Genomic DNA, 24,060 nt, shown 5'->3' with positions numbered 1-24,060 from the left:
GTCAGTCTCTGAGTTTCCACAGCTGGTGCTGCAGTCGGCGTCCGACACTACGCACTCTGCTTAAAAATCATGTCAAGTCGTTTTTTAGTTGAGCTGTTGTAAGCACTTACCAATTTCAAAATAGCCGATCGTCTCTGACAGGGAGACAAAAATGCACGGAGCAAAAGCGTTCTTTGCGCTGATACAACTGGGATAGTTCATTTGAAAATGATAAATAACTGCCTCACAAACTGTTGGGGTAGAATGCTGTAATTTCCCCACACTACAGATCAGATTTATCAGCATCACTGACCAGTTTGCTGAAGTGCCCTCTGTTGACTTTGACCATCTCTCCTCTGAAGCGCAGACACGCCACGTCGTTCTCAAAGTGCAGCTCAACTCGAGGCAGGGGGGGAGAAGGGATGGCCAGACGCACCGGGTAACAGTAGACCAGCCGGGACTGTTGGGGGGACTCGCTGGTCTCTGAAGCTACAAACACACAGACAGCACAGCTCATGACACAAAAATATGTCTGAAGTAAAAACAGGATAGACGGATGACCGTGGAGGTCCTGCTGCAGATTCAGCTGGGGTACAGACCTGCTGGGGGGTCCTGCAGCAGGCTGAGGTGAGTCTGTCTCAGACGGCGGCTGTACTCTGCAGACAGCTGGTAGATCTTTGAGCAGATTCCTTCCACTGAATCTTTGGCCACAGCGGTGACGTGAGGACCACACTGCTGTCTCAGATGCTCCAGACGGTCCTTCAGAGAGAACCACACCACCATAAAGTAGGACAACGATACAGCGGGACAAACACATGCACAAGGTCACAATGAAGACAAACGCTGCCAGTGTGTTTTAGGAATTAGACTTGTGCTGTTATGTTACAGTATTTGTCACTTTCTCTGATTCAAGTTACAGTAAAACTAAACCAATACCAGGTTTGATGCTGTAGCAACACAAAGCTCTGTAGCATCTGATATCAGATATGATTTTTTTAAAATACAATAACTGGGTAATTAAAAAACGGTTTGAGTATCGTTTAAAGCATGTGGTGTAAAAGAAGAACCAACCTTACACCTTGGTTTTGTATGGAAACTGAGAGCTGCCAGTGCTAAAGCAGCTGCTGTTCACACAGGCTTAAATTAGATCAGCATGAGGCTCTGAGCTTGTTTTCAAAACTCCTCTGAAAAGAAAACGTGTTGAAAGGGAATCTGCAGTCAAATAAGAGGGTTAAGGTCTGAGGTTACCATGTAGTCCTCCTTGCTGGCGGAGTGATCTCGGCGCAGCCAGCTCATGGTGTCCTCAGCGTTCCACTTCACCACCTTCCTGCTCTCTGGACTTGCATTTCTGTGATGAGAAGAAAACTAGCATCAGAATTTCACGGTTAATTAATTAATTAACGGTTGCCCGAATGCCCGGGGCAACTTCAAAAAGCCAACGGGCAAGCAAAACTTGTAAGGACTTGCCCGATCGGGCAAGCACAACTCTGAGCTTTTCTATTCATAATTTTATCATTTTCTTCTCTTGTTTCTGTTACTACGGAGCCCCTGAGTAGCCAGATGCAGTGTGTCGCTGCCTCCATTGGCTGAGTGTGTCTGCTGACGGGCAGACAGCTGCTGAAGAGGGCATGGAAGGTCTTAAGGCTCACTTGTGATATGATCTAACTCAGTCATACGCAACCCGCGGCTCTTTAGTGACCAGTTGCAGCTCTTTTAAGGCTTACTTAAAAAAAAAAACCTTAACTAAAAACCTTTATGAAGGTAAACGCTGTCATCAATAAAGGTTCATGGCAGGTCACATCAATAAATCGGTTACCCACACAAAGAAGACAGGCTTCAACTTCTAAATTTGAGCGTTTATTACTTTGAATCTGTATATTTTTACCGTCAGATGTGCTGGACGGAGGAGCGTGTGTAAGAGAAGAGCACAGATAAAGCCCGCCGGTGGTACGTCTCTTCAGTAAGTTCATTCACTGAGGTGTGCCGTCTTCTGTTCAAACTGAAGCTTCACATTTCCTCGTTTTAACTTTTTCTCCAGCCACATCCTGCCGATGCTCTCTCACACCCAGATCTTTTGACAATTATGCCGATGCGCCTCATCAATGAGCATAACACACACGGATCACACGTGGAGATAACGTCATATCTAATATCTAGTGAAATTTGTCCAAACGTGGGTGTTTTATTTAATCTTTAATGCACTAATGATCATAAATATTGTCAAAAGAGTAGACATATAAAACCAAAGCTCCAAAACGAGGCAGGGTGAAACAATGTGTCTAGAGAGCTGCAAGTGTGAGACAGGGCTGGTTTTAGTCATTTGGAGGCCCAGGGCAAAGATCAATATGAGGCCCCTCCCCCTTTTACTAAAGAATTAAAAAATGAGTTGAAAAAAATTAGAAAACATCACTTTTATGTTAATAAAGCCTAGGAGCTCCAGTAAATGCCCCAGTGTGAGCTATAAATACCCAAATAGCCAACCATCATTTATCATTTTCTTTGAAAAGCATCTCAGAGCTCAAACTCAGCACGAAGCCTGACAGGATCAGACAGTTTTACCAACCTGGAGTCGATCATCTTCTTTGCTGCTTCGGCGTATTTAAACAGAAGCTTCCGGGCTTCCTCTTTGTACTTTATACGTGACAACCTGAAGCACAATCACAGCTGTTAATAAACCATCAACTTCAAATGTAATAGCAGCTAAAAAATACAAGGAGTTTCAGTGAAGACCTTCTCAGAAAGGGCCTTCAATCATGTTTAACTCAGTGTTTCTGTGTGGTTCATCTTACCTGATGGGAATGTCGTTCATGACCTCTCTGAACATGGACGGGGAGATGACCGGGTCACAGTCACTCGGCAGCAAAGGGTCATGACCTTTGTCGATCACTTTCCTCTCCAGAAGCCAGCGATTGAAAGACTCACGAGGCGGATCAATACCTGAATAAAGAAAATCAGACAAATCAGACTAATGTTTATGTAACACATGCACTAATACAGAGAGATATGATTACAGTCTGTGGTTCTGTTTAATACTAAAGTAGCTAAAGCCTGATTAATGCTGCTGTGTTGACACTACACTAACTACACCGTAGGTCCCTGTAGACCTGATCCCTGTAGACCTGATCCTTGTAGACCTGATCCCTGTAGACCTGATCCCGAAACAAAGACATACACGTTTGGCACACAAGACCGCATGGGGGGTTTCATAAACTTTAAAAGAACACAGCTAAAAGTGTAAGGATGGACTATTTTATAAATGTCAAAAGAACACAGCTAAAAGTGTAAGGATGGAATGTTTTATAAATGTCAAAAGAACACAGCTAAAAGTGTAAGGATGGAATGTTTTATAAATGTCAAAAGAACACAGCTAAAAGTGTAAGGATGGAATGTTTTATAAATGTCAAAAGAAGACAGCTGAAAGTGTAAGGATGGAATGTTTTTATAAGCTTCAAAAGAACACAGCTAAAAGTGTAAGGATGGAATGTTTTTATAAGCTTCAAAAGAACACAGCTAAAAGTGTAAGGATGGAATGTTTTATAAACGTCAAAAGAACACAGCTGAAAGTGTAAGGATGGAATGTTTTATAAACGTCAAAAGAACACAGCTAAAAGTGTAAGGATGGAATGTTTTATAAACGTCAAAAGAACACAGCTAAAAGTGTAAGGATGGAATGTTTTTATAAGCTTCAAAAGAACACAGCTAAAAGTGTAAGGATGGAATGTTTTTATAAGCTTCAAAAGAACACAGCTTAAAGTGTAAGGATGGAATGTTTTATAAACGTCAAAAGAACACAGCTAAAAGTGTAAGGATGGAATGTTTTATAAATGTCAAAAGAACACAGCTAAAAGTGTAAGGATGGAATGTTTTATAAATGTCAAAAGAACACAGCTAAAAGTGTAAGGATGGAATGTTTTTATAAGCTTCAAAAGAACACAGCTAAAAGTGTAAGGATGGAATGTTTTTATAAGCTTCAAAAGAACACAGCTAAAAGTGTAAGGATGGAATGTTTTTATAAGCTTCAAAAGAACACAGCTTAAAGTGTAAGGATGGAATGTTTTATAAATGTCAAAAGAACACAGCTAAAAGTGTAAGGATGGAATGTTTTATAAATGTCAAAAGAAAACAGCTAAAAGTGTAAGGATGGAATGTTTTATAAACGTCAAAAGAACACAGCTAAAAGTGTAAGGATGGAATGTTTTATAAACGTCAAAAGAACACAGCTAAAAGTGTAAGGATGGAATGTTTTATAAACGTCAAAAGAACACAGCTAAAAGTGTAAGGATGGAATGTTTTTATAAGCTTCAAAAGAACACAGCTAAAAGTGTAAGGATGGAATGTTTTTATAAGCTTCAAAAGAACACAGCTAAAAGTGTAAGGATGGAATGTTTTTATAAGCTTCAAAAGAACACAGCTAAAAGTGTAAGGATGGAATGTTTTTATAAGCTTCAAAAGAACACAGCTAAAAGTGTAAGGATGGAATGTTTTTATAAGCTTCAAAAGAACACAGCTTAAAGTGTAAGCATGGAATGTTTTATAAATGTCAAAAGAACACAGCTAAAAGTGTAAGGATGGAATGTTTTATAAATGTCAAAAGAAAACAGCTAAAAGTGTAAGGATGGAATGTTTTATAAACTTCAAAAGAACACAGCTAAGAAGTGTAGGGATGGAATGTTTTATAAGCTTCAAAAGAACACAGCTAAAAGTGTAAGGATGGAATGTTTTATAAACGTCAAAAAAACACAGCTGAAAGTGTAAGGATGGAATGTTTTATAAATGTCAAAAGAACACAGCTGAAAGTGTAAGGATGGAATGTTTTTATAAGCTTCAAAAGAACACAGCTAAGAAGTGTAGGGATGGAATGTTTTATAAGCTTCAAAAGAACACAGCTAAAAGTGTAAGGATGGAATGTTTTATAAACGTCAAAAAAACACAGCTGAAAGTGTAAGGATGGAATGTTTTATAAATGTCAAAAGAACACAGCTGAAAGTGTAAGGATGGAATGTTTTTATAAGCTTCAAAAGAACACAGCTAAAAGTGTAAGGATGGAATGTTTTATAAATGTCAAAAGAACACAGCTGAAAGTGTAAGGATGGAATATTTTTATAAGCTTCAAAAGAACACAGCTAAAAGTGTAAGGATGGAATGTTTTATAAGCTTCAAAAGAACACAGCTTAAAGTATGAGGATGGAATGTTTTATAAACGTCAAAAGAACACAGCTGAAAGTGTAAGGATGGAATGTTTTATAAACGTCAAAAGAACACAGCTAAGAAGTGTAGGGATGGAATGTTTTATAAGCTTCAAAAGAACACAGCTAAAAGTGTAAGGATGGAATGTTTTATAAACGTCAAAAGAACACAGCTACAAGTGTAAGGATGGAATGTTTTATAAATTTCAAAAAAACACAGCTGAAAGTGTAAGGATGGAATGTTTTATAAATGTCAAAAGAACACAGCTGAAAGTGTAAGGATGGAATGTTTTATAAATGTCAAAAGAAAACAGCTAAAAGTGTAAGGATAGAACGTTTTATAAACTTCAAAAGAACACAGCTAAGAAGTGTAAGGATGGAATGTTTTATAAGCTTCAAAAGAACACAGCTAAAAGTGTAAGGATGGAATGTTTTATAAGCTTCAAAAGAACACAGCTAAAAGTGTAAGGATGGAATGTTTTATAAGCTTCAAAAGAACACAGCTTAAAGTGTAAGGATGGATGTTTTATAAACGTCAAAAGAACACAGCTTAAAGTATAAGGATGGATGTTTTATAAACGTCAAAAGAACACAGCTAAAAGTGTAAGGATAGAATGTTTTATAAACGTCAAAAGAACACAGCTAAAAGTGTAAGGATGGAATGTTTTATAAGCTTCAAAAGAACACAGCTTAAAGTATAAGGATGGAATGTTTTATAAACGTCAAAAGAACACAGCTAAAAGTGTAAGGATAGAATGTTTTATAAACGTCAAAAGAACACAGCTAAAAGTGTAAGGATAGAATGTTTTATAAACGTCAAAAGAACACAGCTAAAAGTGTAAGGATGGAATGTTTTATAAGCTTCAAAAGAACACAGCTTAAAGTGTAAGGATGGAATGTTTTATGAACTTCAAAAGAACACAGCTGAAAGTGTAAGGATGGAATGTTTTATAAACGTCAAAAGAACACAGCTGAAAGTGTAAGGATGGAATGTTTTATAAGGTTCAAAAGAACACAGCTTAAAGTATGAGGATGGAATGTTTTATAAGCTTCAAAAGAAGACAGCTGAAAGTGTAAGGATGGAATGTTTTATAAGCTTCAAAAGAACACAGCTAAAAGTGTAAGGATGGAATGTTTTATAAACGTCAAAAGAACACAGCTGAAAGTGTAAGGATGGAATGTTTTATAAACGTCAAAAGAACACAGCTAAAAGTGTAAGGATGGAATGTTTTATAAACTTCAAAAGAACACAGCTAAAAGTGTAAGGATGGAATGTTTTATAAGCTTCAAAAGAACACAGCTTAAAGTATGAGGATGGAATGTTTTATAAACTTCAAAAGAACACAGCTAAAAGTGTAAGGATGGAATGTTTTATAAGCTTCAAAAGAACACAGCTAAAAGTGTAAGGATGGAATGTTTTATAAACGTCAAAAGAACACAGCTGAAAGTGTAAGGATGGAATGTTTTATAAACGTCAAAAGAACACAGCTAAAAGTGTAAGGATGGAATGTTTTATAAACGTCAAAAGAACACAGCTAAAAGTGTAAGGATGGAATGTTTTATAAACGTCAAAAGAACACAGCTGAAGGTGTAAGGATGGAATGTTTTATAAGCTTCAAAAGAACACAGCTTATAGTATGAGGATGGAATGTTTTATTAACTTCAAAAGAACACAGCTAAAAGTGTAAGGATGGAATGTTTTATAAGCTTCAAAAGAACACAGCTAAAAGTGTAAGGATGGAATGTTTTATAAACGTCAAAAGAACACAGCTGAAAGTTTAAGGATGGAATGTTTTATAAGCTTCAAAAGAACACAGCTAAAAGTGTAAGGATGGAATGTTTTATAAACGTCAAAAGAACACAGCTGAAAGTGAAAGGATGGAATGTTTTATAAGCTTCAAAAGAACACAGCTAAAAGTGTAAGGATGGAATGTTTTATAAACGTCAAAAGAACACAGCTAAAAGTGTAAGGATGGAATGTTTTATAAGCTTCAAAAGAACACAGCTTAAAGTATGAGGATGGAATGTTTTATAAACTTCAAAAGAACACAGCTAAAAGTGTAAGGATGGAATGTTTTATAAGCTTTAAAAGAACACAGCTAAAAGTGTAAGGATGGAATGTTTTATAAACGTCAAAAGAACACAGCTTAAAGTATGAGGATGGAATGTTTTATAAACTTCAAAAGAACACAGCTAAAAGTGTAAGGATGGAATGTTTTATAAGCTTCAAAAGAACACAGCTAAAAGTGTAAGGATGGAATGTTTTATAAACGTCAAAAGAACACAGCTGAAAGTGTAAGGATGGAATGTTTTATAAATGTCAAAAGAACACAGCTAAAAGTGTAAGGATGGAATGTTTTATAAACGTCAAAAGAACACAGCTGAAAGTGTAAGGATGGAATGTTTTATAAACGTCAAAAGAACACAGCTAAAAGTGTAAGGATGGAATGTTTAAAATCTTTAATTGATGACATTATCCCTAAAGCCTGAGGACAGAATGTTTGTGAAGCTGTGGATGTTGGGGGCTACTTCCTCCATTTCTGCCCAATAGTAGGCCACAGATGGCAGCTTATGGAAAAGTTACACCCACTTTTCCAAAAGTTGCAGCCAATAGTCATCCTGAGGGAAAGATTGCTGGTAGTGAGTTTTAAAATCTAGTCATTCATGAAGACGAGTTGTTGATGCAGAGAATGGATGCACTGATTAAAAGGCATCACTTGGTGTCTGACCACCCAGAGAAGATTTAGATCTCTGGTACTTCACTGTTTAAATCTGGAAGCAGAAGTCAGTGTGGCGGTACCTTCTCTCTGGTGACACAGTTCGTGGTAGTGTTGTCTCAGTTTGGTGACCAGCTGAGCTCTCTGCAGTTCAATCTCTGGGTGGGGGGGCAGGTGTTTGGCTGGCTGTTGCTCTCTGATGACAGCGTTGGTCTGGATGTCCAGATCCCAGTAGATACTGAAAATATCAACAATAAACAAACCAGTGATGAGCTATCTGGAGAAGAGCAGCAGAGGTTAACTGTGCTATATCCTCAGTACTCACACGGCCGGCCTGTATGGAGCCGGGGCTGGCGTTGGAGTCGTGGGTGTTGCTTGTGGAGCCTGTTTGTCTTCAGGGGCGTTGTTCCAGGGTTTGACCCCAGGTGTGCTGGGAGAGATGGGCGTGGTGGGCTCAACCTGGACACATCACAGCCACAGAAGACCAGATCAGAACAAAGGTTCTAAAGACTGACAGTCAGTCTGGTTTAGCTGACTGATGACATAGCAGGTAGCTTTACCTTGGCCCGTTTCATACTGTTAGGCCCTGCTGCTTGCTCTTCAGAGCTCCTCCTCTTCCTCTGACCGTTACCTAGGTTACTGTCTCCACCTTCTGCTGGAGCTGCATTCAAGCCCAAAGGATCAGACTGAAATCAAACAGATAGGTTAATAATGATCTCTGGGAATCTGGTCAGAGCTGAGGGAAAGCTGAATGGAGAAAAGTACAGATGTATCTTCACTGAAAACCTGCTCCACAGCGCTCAGGACCTCAGACTGGGCTAAAGGTTCACCTTCTAACATGACAATGTGGCCCTAAGACCACAGCCAGGACAACATAGGAGTGGCACAGGACGACTCTGAGAATGTCCTAGAGTAGCGTTGCGCAACCAAAGGGCCAAATTCCTGAAAAATGCCTTTGCAGAGAGCCACAATCTAAATGTTGAACAGCGGCAAAACTGTGTTAAATTAGCAATAAAAGTAAGTGTAGGTGGCAAAAACAGCCAAAAAGTAGGTGACAAGGGGCTAGATAGGCTTACAATGGACAAAACTAGGTGAAAAGTGGCAAAATGGGTGCAAAATCACAAAAAAATTTAGTTACAGGTGGTCAAAAAGTGGTAAAACTGCAGCAAAAAATGAGTGAAAAGTGACTAAAATGGGCAAGATAGCTGTAAAAAGATGGGAAAAGTGGCATTTTGGCAAAAGGCAGCTTTAATGGGAAAAAAGTGGCAAAAAAGGGGGAAAAAATTGCAAAAAAGCAGGATGAAAGTGGCTGAAACTGATGAAATAGGGCAAAACTGGGTTAAAAGTAGCAAAAATGGGTGAAAAGTGGCTAAAGTAAGTGGTTAAAATGGGCTAAAAGCAGCAGAAATTGATAATAATTGGGAAGAAATTGTAAATAAGGGCAATGGAAACATGGAGAAAAAATAAAGGTTGACAATTAAGTCTGACCATTAAAACCTACCGGAGGAGTGAGGGAAACAAACTGATCAATGTGACTTGCAATCAAGGGGGGGGTAAAAATATCGATTAATCAATGCATCGCAGTATTTCCCCCCTCAATTCAATATCGATTCAGTAAATCCTCTGAATCAATTCACCCCCTGGTCAGTGGGGGTCACTGTGTGACCATAACCATGTTATGTGAGGTTTATCACAATTTCCAAGAAAAAAAGGAAATATTATTCAAGTTTACATGCACTTTACTTTTTCAGTGTTTATACAGAACTGTCATGTTTTTTACTTTTGTACTCCTTCTGCACAAATAAGTTATTATTGTGCAAATTTTTATTTTCAGATGTTTTATTGCTAAAAAATTTGAGGTGACCTACCACATATGTTCACATGGGCATGAAAATAATTACTAACAACTGTCAACAGGTCATTTGTGTATTTCTACTTCTTACTGAATCAACATCAAAGCATTTAAATCAATATCTAATCAAAATCTAATTGATTCATGGGGTTCTTAGCAATACCCAGCCCTACTTGCAACGGATAATTTCTGAGGTCAAAGTTTCCATTTTTAAGGTTTTCTGCAGAATAATATTTCAAATGAAGACATAAAAGAGCGACATGAGGCTCTTGAGCCACGCGTTGAGTATCTCTGTCCTAGAGGGACCAGAACCCTGACCTGAAGACCTGAACCCTGTCCAACATCTCTGGACAGACCTGAAAATGTCCATCCACCAAAGGACCCATCCAACCTGACTAAGCTTCAGACAATACTGTCTGAATCCTAGGAAAGTAGGAAAAATCTTCTCAAACTAAGGACACACTAACTATGTTAAAATCGACACTAATCATCAAAAATAAGCCAGACTTGATTAAGGAACATGTCATGTAATGCACCAATCAGAAAATTCTGACCCACGGACCATTTGGAAAGAAAGTTCATTCTGAAAGAGAGAGGTGGTTCATGTCAGCAGTTATTCTGATCTCTGGGCCTCAGTAACCTGAAGAATACTTTTATAAGGTTGGCCACACACAGGACAGTCCACCAATCATCACCGACATTAAAAAACATGGTAGAGCACAGAGGTGGGGACAGTTGCAGCTGATTTCTAACATCATAATCCTCAATGGAAACATGGAGAAAAATGAAACTGGGCGTCTGACAATTAAGCTAGTCTAGAACCATTAATCTATCACTGCGGAGGAGGACCCTAAAGCATTAAACCTCAGTCGTTAAAGTTTTTCACTCTCTGTTTCAGGCTGAACTACTCTGAGAGTGCTAACCTGAGCTATTATCATTCCTGAGAAACCAAAGACTGAACTCACGATGACATCGTGCTGACCAAGCACTGGCACCTCCCACAGACTCTGATTGGTGAATCTGTTGAAATAATACGGTCGATTTTCCCTCCGAGACCAGCACTTGGACCATCCGGCCTGCACCAGCTCATCTGTCAGAGAGATCGCATGAAGACAGTCAGGACTGAGCCAGGTACAGCTGACAAACGTGTGGGAGGAGCAGTGGCGTACCTGGAAGCTCTGGTGGTTTGGCTGTGGACGGAGAAAGGGGCGGTCCCTGAGAGGAGGCGGGCACAGACGGAGAAGGCATCATGGCCGCCTCCCCTTTCACCGATCCCTGGCTGTCGTTGGACATCTCACCTGTTCGTCAGACTGGCATCGACCTGCCTGGACAGGAAGACATGCTGTGACTTTCAAAATAAAACAGCATTGCTTTACATCGACCGGGTCGGCCTTTGCATACAAAGATGTATCATTCTTTGATATAACAATGATAAAATAACAATGAACAAGCGTGTTCTCTGACATGGAGGCAACCCTGTGATTTAGCTGACGCTGTATGACAACGTTAAAGTTTGGGTTGATGTCAGGAGACGCCACGTTTCTAAGATCAGTACATCTTTTTCAATTCTAAGTTGAAGCAAGAATTTTGACTTTAAACGAGGAATTCTGAGAATAAGCCTCAATTCTGGATTTAAAGTCGGAATTCTGAGATTAAAATAACTGAGATTAAAATAACTGAGATTAAAGTCATAATTCTGAGATAAAAATAACTGAGATTAAAGCCATAACTCTGAGATTAACAAAACTGAGATTAAAGTCATAATTCTGAGATAAAAATAACTGAGATTAAAGCCATAACTCTGAGATTAACAAAACTGAGATTAAAGTCATAACTCTGAGATTAAAATAACTGAGATTAAAGCCATAACTCTGAGATTAACAAAACTGAGATTAAAGTCATAACTCTGAGATTAAAATAACTGAGATTAAAGCCATAACTCTGAGATTAACAAAACTGAGATTAAAGTCATAACTCTGAGATTAACATAACTGAGATTAAAGCCATAACTCTGAGATTAACAAAACTGAGATTAAAGTCATGATTCTGAGATAAAAATAACTGAGATTAAAGCCATAACTCTGAGATTAAAATAACTGAGATTAAAGCCATAACTCTGAGATTAACATAACTGAGATTAAAGTCATAACTCTGAGATAAAAATAACTGAGATTAAAGCCATAACTCTGAGATTAACAAAACTGAGATTAAAGTCATAATTCTGAGATAAAAATAACTGAGATTAAAGCCATAATTCTGAGATAAAAATAACTGAGATTAAAGTCATAATTCTGAGATAAAAATAACTGAGATTAAAGCCATAACTCTGAGATTAACAAAACTGAGATTAAAGTCATAACTCTGAGATTAAAATAACTGAGATTAAAGTCATAATTCTGAGATTAAAATAACTGAGATTAAAGCCATAACTCTGAGATTAAAATAACTGAGATTAAAGTCATAACTCTGAGATAAAAATAACTGAGATTAAAGCCATAACTCTGAGATTAACGAAACTGAGATTAAAGTCATAACTCTGAGATTAAAATAAATGAAATTAAAGTCATAATTCTGAGATAAAAATAACTGAGATTAAAGCCATAACTCTGAGATTAACAAAACCTTAGATTAAAGTCATAACTCTGAGATTAAAATAACTGAGATTAAAGCCATAACTCTGAGATTAAAATAACTGAGATTAAAGTCATAATTCTGAGATAAAAATAACTGAGATTAAAGCCATAACTCTGAGATTAACAAAACTGAGATTAAAGTCATAACTCTGAGATTAAAATAACTGAGATTAAAGTCATAATTCTGAGATTAAAATAACTGAGATTAAAGCCATAACTCTGAGATTAACAAAACTGAGATTAAAGTCATAATTCTGAGATAAAAATAACTGAGATTAAAGTCATAACTCTGAGATTAAAATAACTGAGATTAAAGTCATAACTCTGAGATAAAAATAACTGAGATTAAAGCCATAACTCTGAGATTAACAAAACTGAGATTAAAGTCATAACTCTGAGATTAAAATAACTGAGATTAAAGCCATAACTCTGAGATTAACAAAACTGAGATTAAAGTCATAACTCTGAGATTAAAATAACTGAGATTAAAGCCATAACTCTGAGATTAACAAAACTGAGATTAAAGTCATAATTCTGAGATAAAAATAACTGAGATTAAAGCCATAACTCTGAGATTAAAATAACTGAGATTAAAGTCATAACTCTGAGATAAAAATAACTGAGATTAAAGCCATAACTCTGAGATTAAAATAAATGAAATTAAAGTCATAACTCTGAGATTAAAATAACTGAGATTAACAAAACTGAGATTAAAGTCATAACTCTGAGATTAAAATAACTGAGATTAAAGTCATAATTCTGAGATAAAAATAACTGAGATTAAAGTCATAACTCTGAGATTAACAAAACTGAGATTAAAGTCATAACTCTGAGATTAAAATAACTGAGATTAAAGTCATAATTCTGAGATTAAAATAACTGAGATTAAAGCCATAACTCTGAGATTAAAATAACTGAGATTAAAGTCATAACTCTGAGATTAAAATAACTGAGATTAAAGTCATAACTCTGAGATAAAAATAACTGAGATTAAAGCCATAACTCTGAGATTAACAAAACTGAGATTAAAGTCATAACTCTGAGATTAAAATAACTGAGATTAAAGCCATAACTCTGAGATTAACAAAACTGAGATTAAAGTCATAATTCTGAGATAAAAATAACTGAGATTAAAGTCATAACTCTGAGATTAAAATAACTGAGATTAAAGTCATAATTCTGAGATAAAAATAAGTGAGATTAAAGTATATAACTCTGAGATTAACAAAACTGAGATTAAAGTCATAACTCTGAGATTAAAATAACTGAGATTAAAGCCATAACTCTGAGATTAACATAACTGAGATTAAAGCCATAACTCTGAGATTAAAATAATTGAGATTAAAGTCATAACTCTGAGATTAAAATAACTGAGATTAAAGTCATAATTCTGAGATAAAAATAAGTGAGATTAAAGCCATAACTCTGAGATTAAAATAAATGAAATTAAAGTCATAACTCTGAGATTAAAATAAATGAAATTAAAGTCATAACTCTGAGATTAAAATAACTGAGATTAACAAAACTGAGATTAAAGTCATAACTCTGAGATTAAAATAACTGAGATTAAAGTCATAACTCTGAGATTAAAATAACTGAGATTAAAATAACTGAGATTAAAGTCATAATTCTGAGATAAAAATAAGTGAGATTAAAGTCATAACTCTGAGATTAAAATAACTGAGATTAAAGTCATAACTCTGAGATTAACATAACTGAGATTAAAGTCATAACTCTGAGATTAAAATAACTGAGATTAAAATAACTGAGATTAAAATAACTGAGATTAAAGTCATAACTCTGAGATTAAAATAACTGAGATTAAAGTCATAACTCTGAGATTAAAATAACTGAGATTAAAGTCATAACTCTGAGATTAAAATAACTGAGATTAAAATAACTGAGATTAAAGTCATAACTCTGAGATTAAAATAACTCAGATTAAAATAACTGAGATTAAAGTCATAACTCTGAGATTAAAATAACTGAGATTAAAATAACTGAGATTAAAGTCATAACTCTGAGATTAAAATAACTGAGATTAAAATAACTGAGATTAAAGTCATAACTCTGAGATTAGAGTAATAATTCTGAGATGAGAGTAAAAATCATTTGTGTGGGTTAATCATGTATAACGTCATAATTAACACCCGCTCACCAGTGTGAGTGCTGTGAATGTGCAGGGAGGAATTTGTGTGAAGCAGATGAATTAGCCACACGTTTAATGCGCTGTTCGCCCCTTTTGTTTATCCGTGAGAGTTGAAAAATCTGAACTCATCGATGATGGCCATTCAACATGGAGTCCTCCAGAGACCGGAGGATCCCCGAGGGACCGGCCTGGGGGTAGAAGGTTCATTCCACCAGAATATGGAGGAGAAACTTGTGGAGTCTGTCTGCGGCTACCCCGAGCTCTATGACACCTCCTGCCTGCTCTACCAGCAGGAGTAACAAGGAGGAAAGTGAGTGAGGAGGTCTGATGGTCTGGTAAGTTGTGAAAACATTTCTGTCACTACTTGTCAGTTATCTACTACCAAGTTAGCACCAGGGTTAGCACGGACCCTGTTAGCATAATGCCGGCAGGTGAGATAATGTTTCTTTCACTAGTTGACGTGTTTGCATGTTTGTGGACAACCGACTGAAATGTTGGAGAAAGAAGCCCCTCCCATCTCGTGTCTTTTGGGCAGCCATGTACAGGCGATCTGATGCGTGACTGGAGCGAGCTGTTCCCGTGGGTAAAAGAAAATTAAGCAAGTAAACTCCCTGTTTGCACACTTGGATAGCCGAGTTTGTTGCATCTGGTGTGCACACAACATGACTGAGAATTCAGGCTTTCTTTCAACAAGGAAAAAAGTTGGATTAAAAAAAAACATTTGTGGCCCTAACCTTTACACTTCCATACGTAAAGCAGGGATTTTTTGGTTTGTTCCAATATTGATATTAGCCGATATCAGCAAACAACCAACGCCGGGCTGCAGCTGTTCAATGTCCACATTTAGCACCAAACAGAGACGGATTTATCACTGGGCAGACACACTGACCTGTTTTTATGGTCAAACATGAAAGAAAATGAGTCCATAATGGAAGTAAAAACGTCTACATCATTACTGGCTACACTTTAATTTTAAACATTGGTAACTGCAGCAGCCCTGGTCTTTATGAGGGCTGAACGGTTTGGGAAATAATCTAATTGCCAATTTTTTACCCAGTATTGTGATTTAGTGTGCTAATATTTCTTAAGTTCCTCATCTCATGTACTTTCAACAAAAATGAGCAATAATTCATTCTATTACAAACTAGTGCTGAACGATTTGAGAAAATAATCTAATTTTCCCCCCAATATTGCGATTGCAATTTAATATGTAATTATTTTTAGGATCTTATCTATTATTGAACAAACACAAGCAATACATCTGTATTATAACCAACATAATATTAGATAAATTAAACTAGGGATGAAAGATTTGAAAAAATATATTATTTGGATTTCGGCCCATAAAGCAAATTTGACATCGATTGCTGTACTGAAGGGATAATAATTTTTTCTGCTATTCTCATTTGTATTCAGAAAACCACATGCACAATTAGGAAAAGTTGGATTTTAGTAATTTTTAAAAAAAAAAAGACCCTTGTTTGTATGCACAATGTGTAGAGCATGAAATCTCTGCTGCAAAAATCTAACTGGTATTCTGACACATTTCAGGAAAAAAAAAAAAATTGCACTGTCTGCGATTTGAAAATTGCAGCAGGTCATATTGCGATTTAGGCCTAATCTCATTTGCAATTAATTGCCCAGCCCTATAACAAACACAACACTAGATTAAACTAGAGCTGAACAACTTTGAAAAACTTACTGTGATGATTTCAACCCTTTTTGCAAATTGGATATGAACTGTTGTATTAAAGGGAATGATCACTATTATTTGATTCTCATATTAAAAATAAAATCATACAAAAATGAAGAAAATAGGATTTTTTTGGGTACACAATTCTAAAAATATGCCGCTAGAATGATTTCATGTTGTGTAATGTTTAACATCTCTGCTGCAAAAAAAAGTCTTAAACTGGAATTCAGACACAAATTTCAGGTCAAAGAAATACTGCACCTTCTGCGATTTGAAAATTGCAGCAGGCCATAATGTGATTTAATCTAATGTGGGATTAATTGCCCAGCCCTAATCTTTATGAGGTCCATCTGTGGTTTATAAGAGAAACTAAATAAACTGGACAGTGGCTCATGAGAAGAATCCTTCCTTAAGAGGAAGACATCAGAAAGATTCGTGCTTCTTTAACCCTGAAAATGTGAAGCTTAAACAATAACACATCCATTTTAAAATGCTGGTTTTTGTCTATTCTAATAAAAGCACATGGCATATGGTTCTGAATCAACCCACTGAGAGGACTGAACCTAACCTAGCTGTATGAATAGAAATTAAACCACTGATCAAATACATTTGATCAGTACGGAAGAGTATTAGGGCCAGTGAAAAAAAAAAATGAGACGAATTTTTTTTTTTCACTTGTAAGAAAAAAGTCAGAATTCTGAGATTAAAGTCAGAATTCTGAGTTTAATCTCAGAATTCTGAAAAAAAAAGAGACTTTTTTTTCATTTGAAGAAAAAAGTCAGAATTCTGACTTTAATCTCAGAATTCTGACTTTTTTTTCTCAGAATTCTGACTTTAATCTCAGAATTCTGACTTTTTTTTCACAAGTGAAAAAAACATTTTCGTCTCAAATTTTTTTTTTTCAGTGGCCCCAATACTCTTCCGTAGATCAGCACTGAAGGGTCTGGCTCCAGAATATATTACAGAACTTTTATTCCCCTATGTCCCAGCCCGCAGCCTCAGATCCTTGAGTGGGAACCTCCTGGTTGTTCCAAAGTCGAGACTCAAATCTTAGGGTGACAGGGCCTTCTCCATCAGAGCCCCTCGACTTTGGAACGACCTGCCCGAGGAGATAAGGCATGCAGAATCATTGACATCTTTTAAATCACTTCTTAAAACTCATTTTTATAGACTGGCTTTTATGTGATGTCGTCTTCATCTTGTTCTTATTTAATTTTTATAATTTTTATCTTCTCACAGATTCTTACATATTTTAGTTTAATTTCCTCTTAATCTCTCCTTTACTCCCTGTCAACCTAATTTTATTTCCTTGCCCCCTGGCTGTTTTTAAGCGTTACTGTCTTCCTCACTTTATTGATCTTACGTCTTCACTGCTTCCCCTTATGTTTACCTCTGTTATAATACTTATCAATTTTACTGCTTTTACAGTTTTAGAGCTCGTTTCACCCTGTTTTAATATCTGTTTTTGCCCTCTTATTTACATTTTACTGTTTCTCTTTTAATTTCTTATGTCTTTAATGTTGGTCCTCTTGGTCTCAGCCTGTGTAGCTGGGTTCCTGCTTTGCCTGGGTTCCTATCATTTTATGGCACTGATGTCTGTGTCTTGCCTGCATCCTGATGTTCATGATGTCTTAGCTGTGCAGTATGGTTTCATGTCTGCGCTCTGATTGATGTCTGTGATGTCTTAGTTTGCACGGCATCACAGGTCGTCTAGGTTTGGTTCTATATTGTTGCTCTTTATCGATGTAGATGAATTGTTATCTGTCTACATGTCACGTTCTGTTTCTTGTCTTTTGTCTGGGTTGTTGCTTTGTTTTTGTACTTTCTTCTGCACATGTCAAAGCACTTTGTAAACCCATGTTTTTAAAAGTGCTATACAAATAAAGTTATTATTATTATTATTATTTATTCTTTATAGGACCAAAATGATGGTTTTTATTCTTGCCACAGTACGCCACCGTGTGTTTCCATTGAGCTCTTGCAGTATTTTTCATTTATCAGTGGGTCAAAATAAGCTCTAACGGGGCATCATCGGAAATAAAAAACTGAATTACTGTATAAGAATATGAGGAGTCTCATCTTGTAATGGTAATGTGGTCTAGAGCCCCAGCGGTCCTTTCGGGTTGATTATGGACAGGGAATTAAAAACAGCGGTTACAATGTGAAGTAAAGCCTGCTCCTGTTTTGGGGTTACTTTCTGCTTTTATTTCATTGAGCTGAGCCTGACTGGCGTGTTTAATGACAGGGAATAGACTGGACCAGGTTTAAAAACAACACCAATATTTAACTACATGTTTATCACACGGACTCATCAGTCTGTTCAGTAACTGTGGACTAATATATATATATATATATACTGTTTTATGTCAGCTCGGTGACAACACGGAGGTCCAGGCCGACCTGTTCGTCAGAATGTGGCGGTTTGAAGACAGATGGCGGCAAACGGAACAATGTCAGAGATTAAATGTGATAAAAGTGATCAATGAACAACGAAAATCACTGTTTCTGTGTGTGCAGATTAAACTGACAGCGCCATGGGCTAAATTTGATTAGATTTAGATGTTTCTTTCACATACGCAAAAATGAGCGCTATGGTTACACGCATGCGCACCACGGAATTTCCAAACAAACACGGAGGAGGAGAAGAGCGAGGGGGGTGAGGGGGGAGGACAACAAAAAGCTGCGGCTGCTCCTCCGGAGATCGAGCAGAAGACGCGGACACAGCGGCTCACAGTATCGAGCAGCGTCGGGGCCAAGCCGGGCTAAACTTACTTTAAAACACAGAAACGGAATCGAGCTGTCTTATCATGCTAGTTTATTACGCCATTATGCTCGTTTCGCTCTGTATGCACGCAGAGCCACAGCTGCCGTTTAGGCGCCACTTCTCATACAAGATGGCGGACACGCCCCTGCCACAGCGCTGCGAGTCCTGCACAGTATTTCTGTGTTTTATTACAAACTGAGCCACCTTGCGCACCGTACGTCCGGTTCATATGAAGGCTGAAACCTTCCGCCGCATGTCGGTACCCTCGGAGCGGCTGCGCAGGGCCGCCTGCCCTTACCTTGACCGGTTAAGTAGCGGAGAGTCGTAGGTTCTGTCCGTTTGTTTCGGGTCCTCCGCTCCGCTCCCTCCCCGCCTGCTCAGACATCTTTACAGGGACCCGAAGTGAGCGACTGCGCAGGCGCGGCTTTTACCCATTTTCCTTTTCCGGAATGTCCCTAAAGAGCCGCCATGTTTAAGAGGTCTATTAGTTATGATGCTCAGTAGTTGCTTAACCCTAAACTTAGAATTTAAACATTTAGTTTGTTATTGGCCTCTTTTAGCGTCACCGTCTCCTCCTTAACAGACTGAATAAACGGCAGGGAGGACCAATGAGTGATTTCACTTCAGCAGAATAAAACTCCTGGGCTGCAAATATTTTAAAAAATGTTTACTGAGGGCATTAATGCTGGCAGCTATGCATGATATTATTGGTATGACATTGGTATTCACAAGAATTGGTTAAAAAAAATGTCAGTACAGACAGATATGACAAAATTTTCACTGTCCTTCATGAAAAAAGGGAATACATCGCTGCCCTAAAACAACACTGATTTATAACATTTAAAAAAGAGCAGAGAACAAAGGCTGACACGTTTCTACATAAAAGATCTTTTGAAAAAACTTTTAATTAGTGCTCAGATATGATTTAAGTTAATCTGTATAACCTTAACTTTATCATTCCCAGAGCAGATAAAGCCAGAGGTATTTGGTGTCCCCCTAGGGGGTCCCAGACCCCAGGTTTGGAATCATTGGTATAAACCACCATCAGCCCAGCCTGGTATAAAAATAACCATACTTTGAGTAGTGCCACATATTCTTTTAAAGTTTCTTTAGACCTGCAGAGCGTATTATATAACCAGTATATAAACAGTATGAAGAAAGGATATGACCATATTAGGAATGATCTCCAGTCTGATCCCTCTAGGCCTCCATCTTTGTTCTAAAGTTGTCCAAATCACTGATTTTGTTATGTACCGGTTTTTATGGCAGGGACAGATGCAGTATACAGAGATAATAAACGGGCATTTTCAGCTGTGCTGCTCCACAGTATTAAGCTAATTTCATACACGCTTACAGACAGAGCTACTCTGAGCTACATTTGGTCGACATTTATGAGCAGTTTATGTCTCGCCAGTGTGCACATAGACAATACAAACCCCAGAAGCCCATACCCATACAATCGTACACTATGAGCAGGTCGTACAGGTGCACCTCAGCCAATCAGAACACCTTCATAAAGGTGATTTTATCAGTAATTCAATCCATAAAGGTAAAAACATTTATAGATTCATCACACACAGACTGCTTTAGTTCAAGTCTTTATTTTAATGTTCATGAGTATGGCTTACAGAAAATGAAAACCCAGACTTCACTATTCCTGAAAATTAGAAAATAGTGAAAAAGTTGAATATTGTAAAGTCATGGTGTCACACCCTAATCAGCTAATGAACTCCAAACACCTGCAAAGAGACACCTGCAAGACTGCAGACTGGACAGATGTCCAGAAGACAGTCATTAGTTGGGTTTCCATTGTAGTTTTCACAAAATAAAAGCGATATTTCTTAAGTTTCTCTTAAGTACAGTTGCGCTTTGAAGGAGTTTTGGCCGTAGGCCTTGCAATTCTCGTAAAATCTAGTAAAATCTCATGACGCTCCAAACCTGTTGCGTGTCGGTAAGGTTTTGGTTACATCTACGGCGGTTGCCTCGATAATTTTAAACAACAGATGAAGACAACGGATGATAGTTCAGAGGTAAAGTCCGTATGAATGGCAAAAGCCACGCATAAGGGTAGAAGTATGATAAGAAAAGTCTCGTCTCCTCTGTCTACACGTACCACGCCATGTTGTCTCGGAGTGACTGGTCATGTGACACCATATGTTACGTCCTGCGACTTGTAAATGTGGAAAAAGTGTTTCCATTGCACTTTTGTGATATACTTCTATATCGAAACGCCTGAAACATGAAAGCGTAGAAACTCTTTAGAGATATTTTAGGGTTTTTCTAAATCCAGGTGTTTCCATTACCACTTTTTGATTGCGCTATTTCGATTTTGCACATTTCCAAGTGTAATGGAAACCCAGCTAGAGACACCCTCCACAAGGAGGGTAAGGTCAAAGGTCATTGCTAAAGAAGCTACTTGTTCACAGAGTGCTGTATCCAAGCAGACTCATAGAAATGTGGTTAAAGAGCAGCAGAAGCAGCAGGGGTAACCACAAAGAGGACTGGGACATGAAGCCCATTCAAGAGTTTGGGGAGCTCCACAAGGAGGCTCAGGCCCCGTTCACACGGAAACGAATTCAGGAGTATACGCAAAAGTTTTTTGTCGGATCGGCGTTTCGGGTGACTGTAAACGATACTTTTTGAAACCGAGTCCCAGAGTGCGTAAATCCGTAAACGAATACCGTTTCATCTCTGTGTGGACTGTTATCTGCATCTTTCTTGAAACGATTATGTCACACACAGCGTAGCTCCCTTAAGGCGCCTGCGCGGGTTAGGCCAAAACAATAATAGCGGACTACACGGTTGTGTTGGTGCTGCAGAAGCTACAGAGCTTGTTGTGGCTTTTACAGAAAAATCTAATGCTCCTTTACCACCACCGCAAAACGCACACACCAGATGTTCTTAAATCCAACGCAGAGAACAACCAGGAGGGCAACTAGATGGAAGTTTGTGTTAGTTTTCTGTGATATTCTTCTTCTACTCTGGTGCATTTCCGTGGCAGCGTTACAGCGCCACACATAGGCTTGGCATATGTACTACAGCGTTTTTAGTGGTTCCGTGTTTACGTGGATGTTTCCTGAAACGATCCCGTCTTTACAGAAAACTTCTCCAAAACGAAACGGCAGTATAGCGTTTCCGTGTGAACGGGGCCTCAGACTGAAGTCAGAGCTTCAAGAGCCACCACGCACAGACAGACCCAGGACCTGGACTACAACAGTCCCAGTCCTCGTGTCGAGCCACTCTTGAACCAGAGACAATGTCAGAGTCTTCTTACCTGGGCCAAGGACTAAAAGGACTGGACTGTTGTGGTCTCAGTGGTCCAAAGTCCTCTTTTCAGATGAAAGTACCTTTTGTAAATCCAGGTCCCAGAGTCTGGAGGAAGACAGGGGAGGACCAGAATCCTTCAGGCCTTGAGGTCCAGTGTAAAGTCTCCACAGTCAGTGGTGGTTTGGGGTCCATGTTATCTGCTGGTGTTGGTCCACTGTGTTTGATCAGGTCAAAGGTCAGCACAGGAAGTCTGAGCTTCATGCTTCCTTCTGCTAACCAGATTTATGGAGATGCTGATTTCATTTCCAGCAGGACTTGGCACCTGTCCACACTGCCAAAAGTACCAAAACCTGGTCTAAGGACCCTGGTACCCCTGTAAACTGGTCTGACCTAAACCCCATAGAGGATCTGTGGAAGTAAAGAGGAAGATGAACAACGCTGAAGAGCTGAAGTCCACTATCAGAGCGACCTGGGCTTCATAACCCCTCAGCAGTGCCTCGGACTGATCGCCTCCACGCCACCCTGCAGGAAAAAGGAGGCCAGACCAAGTACTGAGGGTGGACATGTTCAGACTTTTCAGTAGTCCTACATTTCTGTGTTAAAATCCTGTTTATTGGTTTTAAGTGATATTCTAATTTTCTGAGAAACTGAATTTAGGGTTTTCATCAGCTGTAAGCCAGAATCAACAAAATATAAGAAAAAAACACCTGAAATACATCAGTCTGTGTGTGATGGGTCTGTAGAATACAGGAGTTTACCTTTCTGACCTGAATCACTGAAATAAACTAACTTTTTGATATTTTAATTTACTGACATGCTCCTGTATACACCGCGTTCCAAATGATCATGCAGATTGTATTTTAGTGTCATAAACATTCAGTTTTTAGTTTGTCAGTTAAACTCATGGATGGTTTTGTGTCTCAGGGCTCTCTGGATCACTGAAATCAGTCTCAGACACCTGTGATCTTTAGTTTTCCAGGTGATCCCAGTTAAAGGAAACTGAAGAAGGATGTTCCACATTATTAAGCAGGCCGCAGGTTTCAGCAATATGGGAAAGAAAAAGGATCTCTCTGCTGAAAAGACTCAGATAGTGTAATGCCTTGGACAAGGAATGAAAACGAGATATTTCAGGAAAACTTCAGCGTGATCATCGTACTGTGAAGACATTAGTGTCTGATTCAGAGCACAGACGGGTTCCTGCAGATAAAGGCATGATGAGGAAGGTTTCTGACAGAGATTCATCAGATTAAGAGAGCAGATGCTAAAATACCATTACAAAGCAGCAAACAGGGATTTGAAGCTGCTGGTGCCTCTGGAGTCCCACCAACCTCAAGGTGTAGGATCCTCCAGAGGCTTGCAGTCGTGTATAAACCTACTATTCAGCCCCCCCTAACCAATGCTCACAAGCAGAAACGGTTGCAGTGGGCCCAGAAAAACATGAAGACTCATTTTCAAACAGTCTTGTTGACTGATGAGTGCCGTGCAACCCTGGATGGTCCAGATGGAGGAGTAGTGGATGGTTGGTGGATGGCCACCATGTCCCAACAAGGCTGTGATGTCAGCAAGGAGGGGGCGGAGTCATGATGAGAGAGCTGATAGGCCCCTTTAGGGTCCCTGAAGGTGTGAAAATGACCTTGGCAAAGTATCTAGAGTTTCTGACTGACCACTTTCTTCCATGGTACAAAAAGAAGAACAGTGCCTTCAGTAGCAAAATTTTCTTCATGCATGACAATGCTCCATCTCATGCTGCAGAGAATCCCTCTGTGTCATTGGCTGCTATGGGCATAAAAGGAGAGAAACTCATGGTGTGGCCCCCATCC

At 38.4% G+C, this 24,060-nt stretch overlaps 1 protein-coding gene across 2 annotated transcripts in view; it reads right to left on the bottom strand.

Annotated features, from left to right (window-relative positions):
* The window catches only part of pcif1 (phosphorylated CTD interacting factor 1), a 29,589-nt gene extending 10,225 nt beyond the window's left edge, over nucleotides 1-19,364 (bottom strand). The window contains exons 1-11 of one of the 2 annotated variants that reach the window (XM_041779960.1): nucleotides 19,272-19,364; nucleotides 10,904-11,059; nucleotides 10,700-10,824; nucleotides 8,443-8,568; nucleotides 8,208-8,341; nucleotides 7,966-8,120; nucleotides 2,769-2,916; nucleotides 2,543-2,626; nucleotides 1,228-1,327; nucleotides 579-738; nucleotides 293-468 (exon numbers count right to left, since the gene is read on the bottom strand). In XM_041779960.1, the coding sequence (XP_041635894.1) occupies nucleotides 293-468; nucleotides 579-738; nucleotides 1,228-1,327; nucleotides 2,543-2,626; nucleotides 2,769-2,916; nucleotides 7,966-8,120; nucleotides 8,208-8,341; nucleotides 8,443-8,568; nucleotides 10,700-10,824; nucleotides 10,904-11,027 (1,332 nt within the window). In that variant the 5' untranslated portion in view covers nucleotides 11,028-11,059; nucleotides 19,272-19,364. The remainder of the gene's footprint in view (nucleotides 1-292; nucleotides 469-578; nucleotides 739-1,227; nucleotides 1,328-2,542; nucleotides 2,627-2,768; nucleotides 2,917-7,965; nucleotides 8,121-8,207; nucleotides 8,342-8,442; nucleotides 8,569-10,699; nucleotides 10,825-10,903; nucleotides 11,060-19,271) is intronic. The other variant, XM_041779953.1, reaches the window with a different exon arrangement.
* Nucleotides 19,365-24,060: the final 4,696 nt, after the last annotated feature.

This window comes from Cheilinus undulatus, linkage group 3 (genome assembly GCF_018320785.1).
Source record: "Cheilinus undulatus linkage group 3, ASM1832078v1, whole genome shotgun sequence".
Taxonomy (NCBI): domain Eukaryota; kingdom Metazoa; phylum Chordata; class Actinopteri; order Labriformes; family Labridae; genus Cheilinus; species Cheilinus undulatus.
The sequence above is the reverse complement of the archived record's forward strand: the minus strand, read 5'-3'. Positions and strand labels throughout refer to the sequence as shown.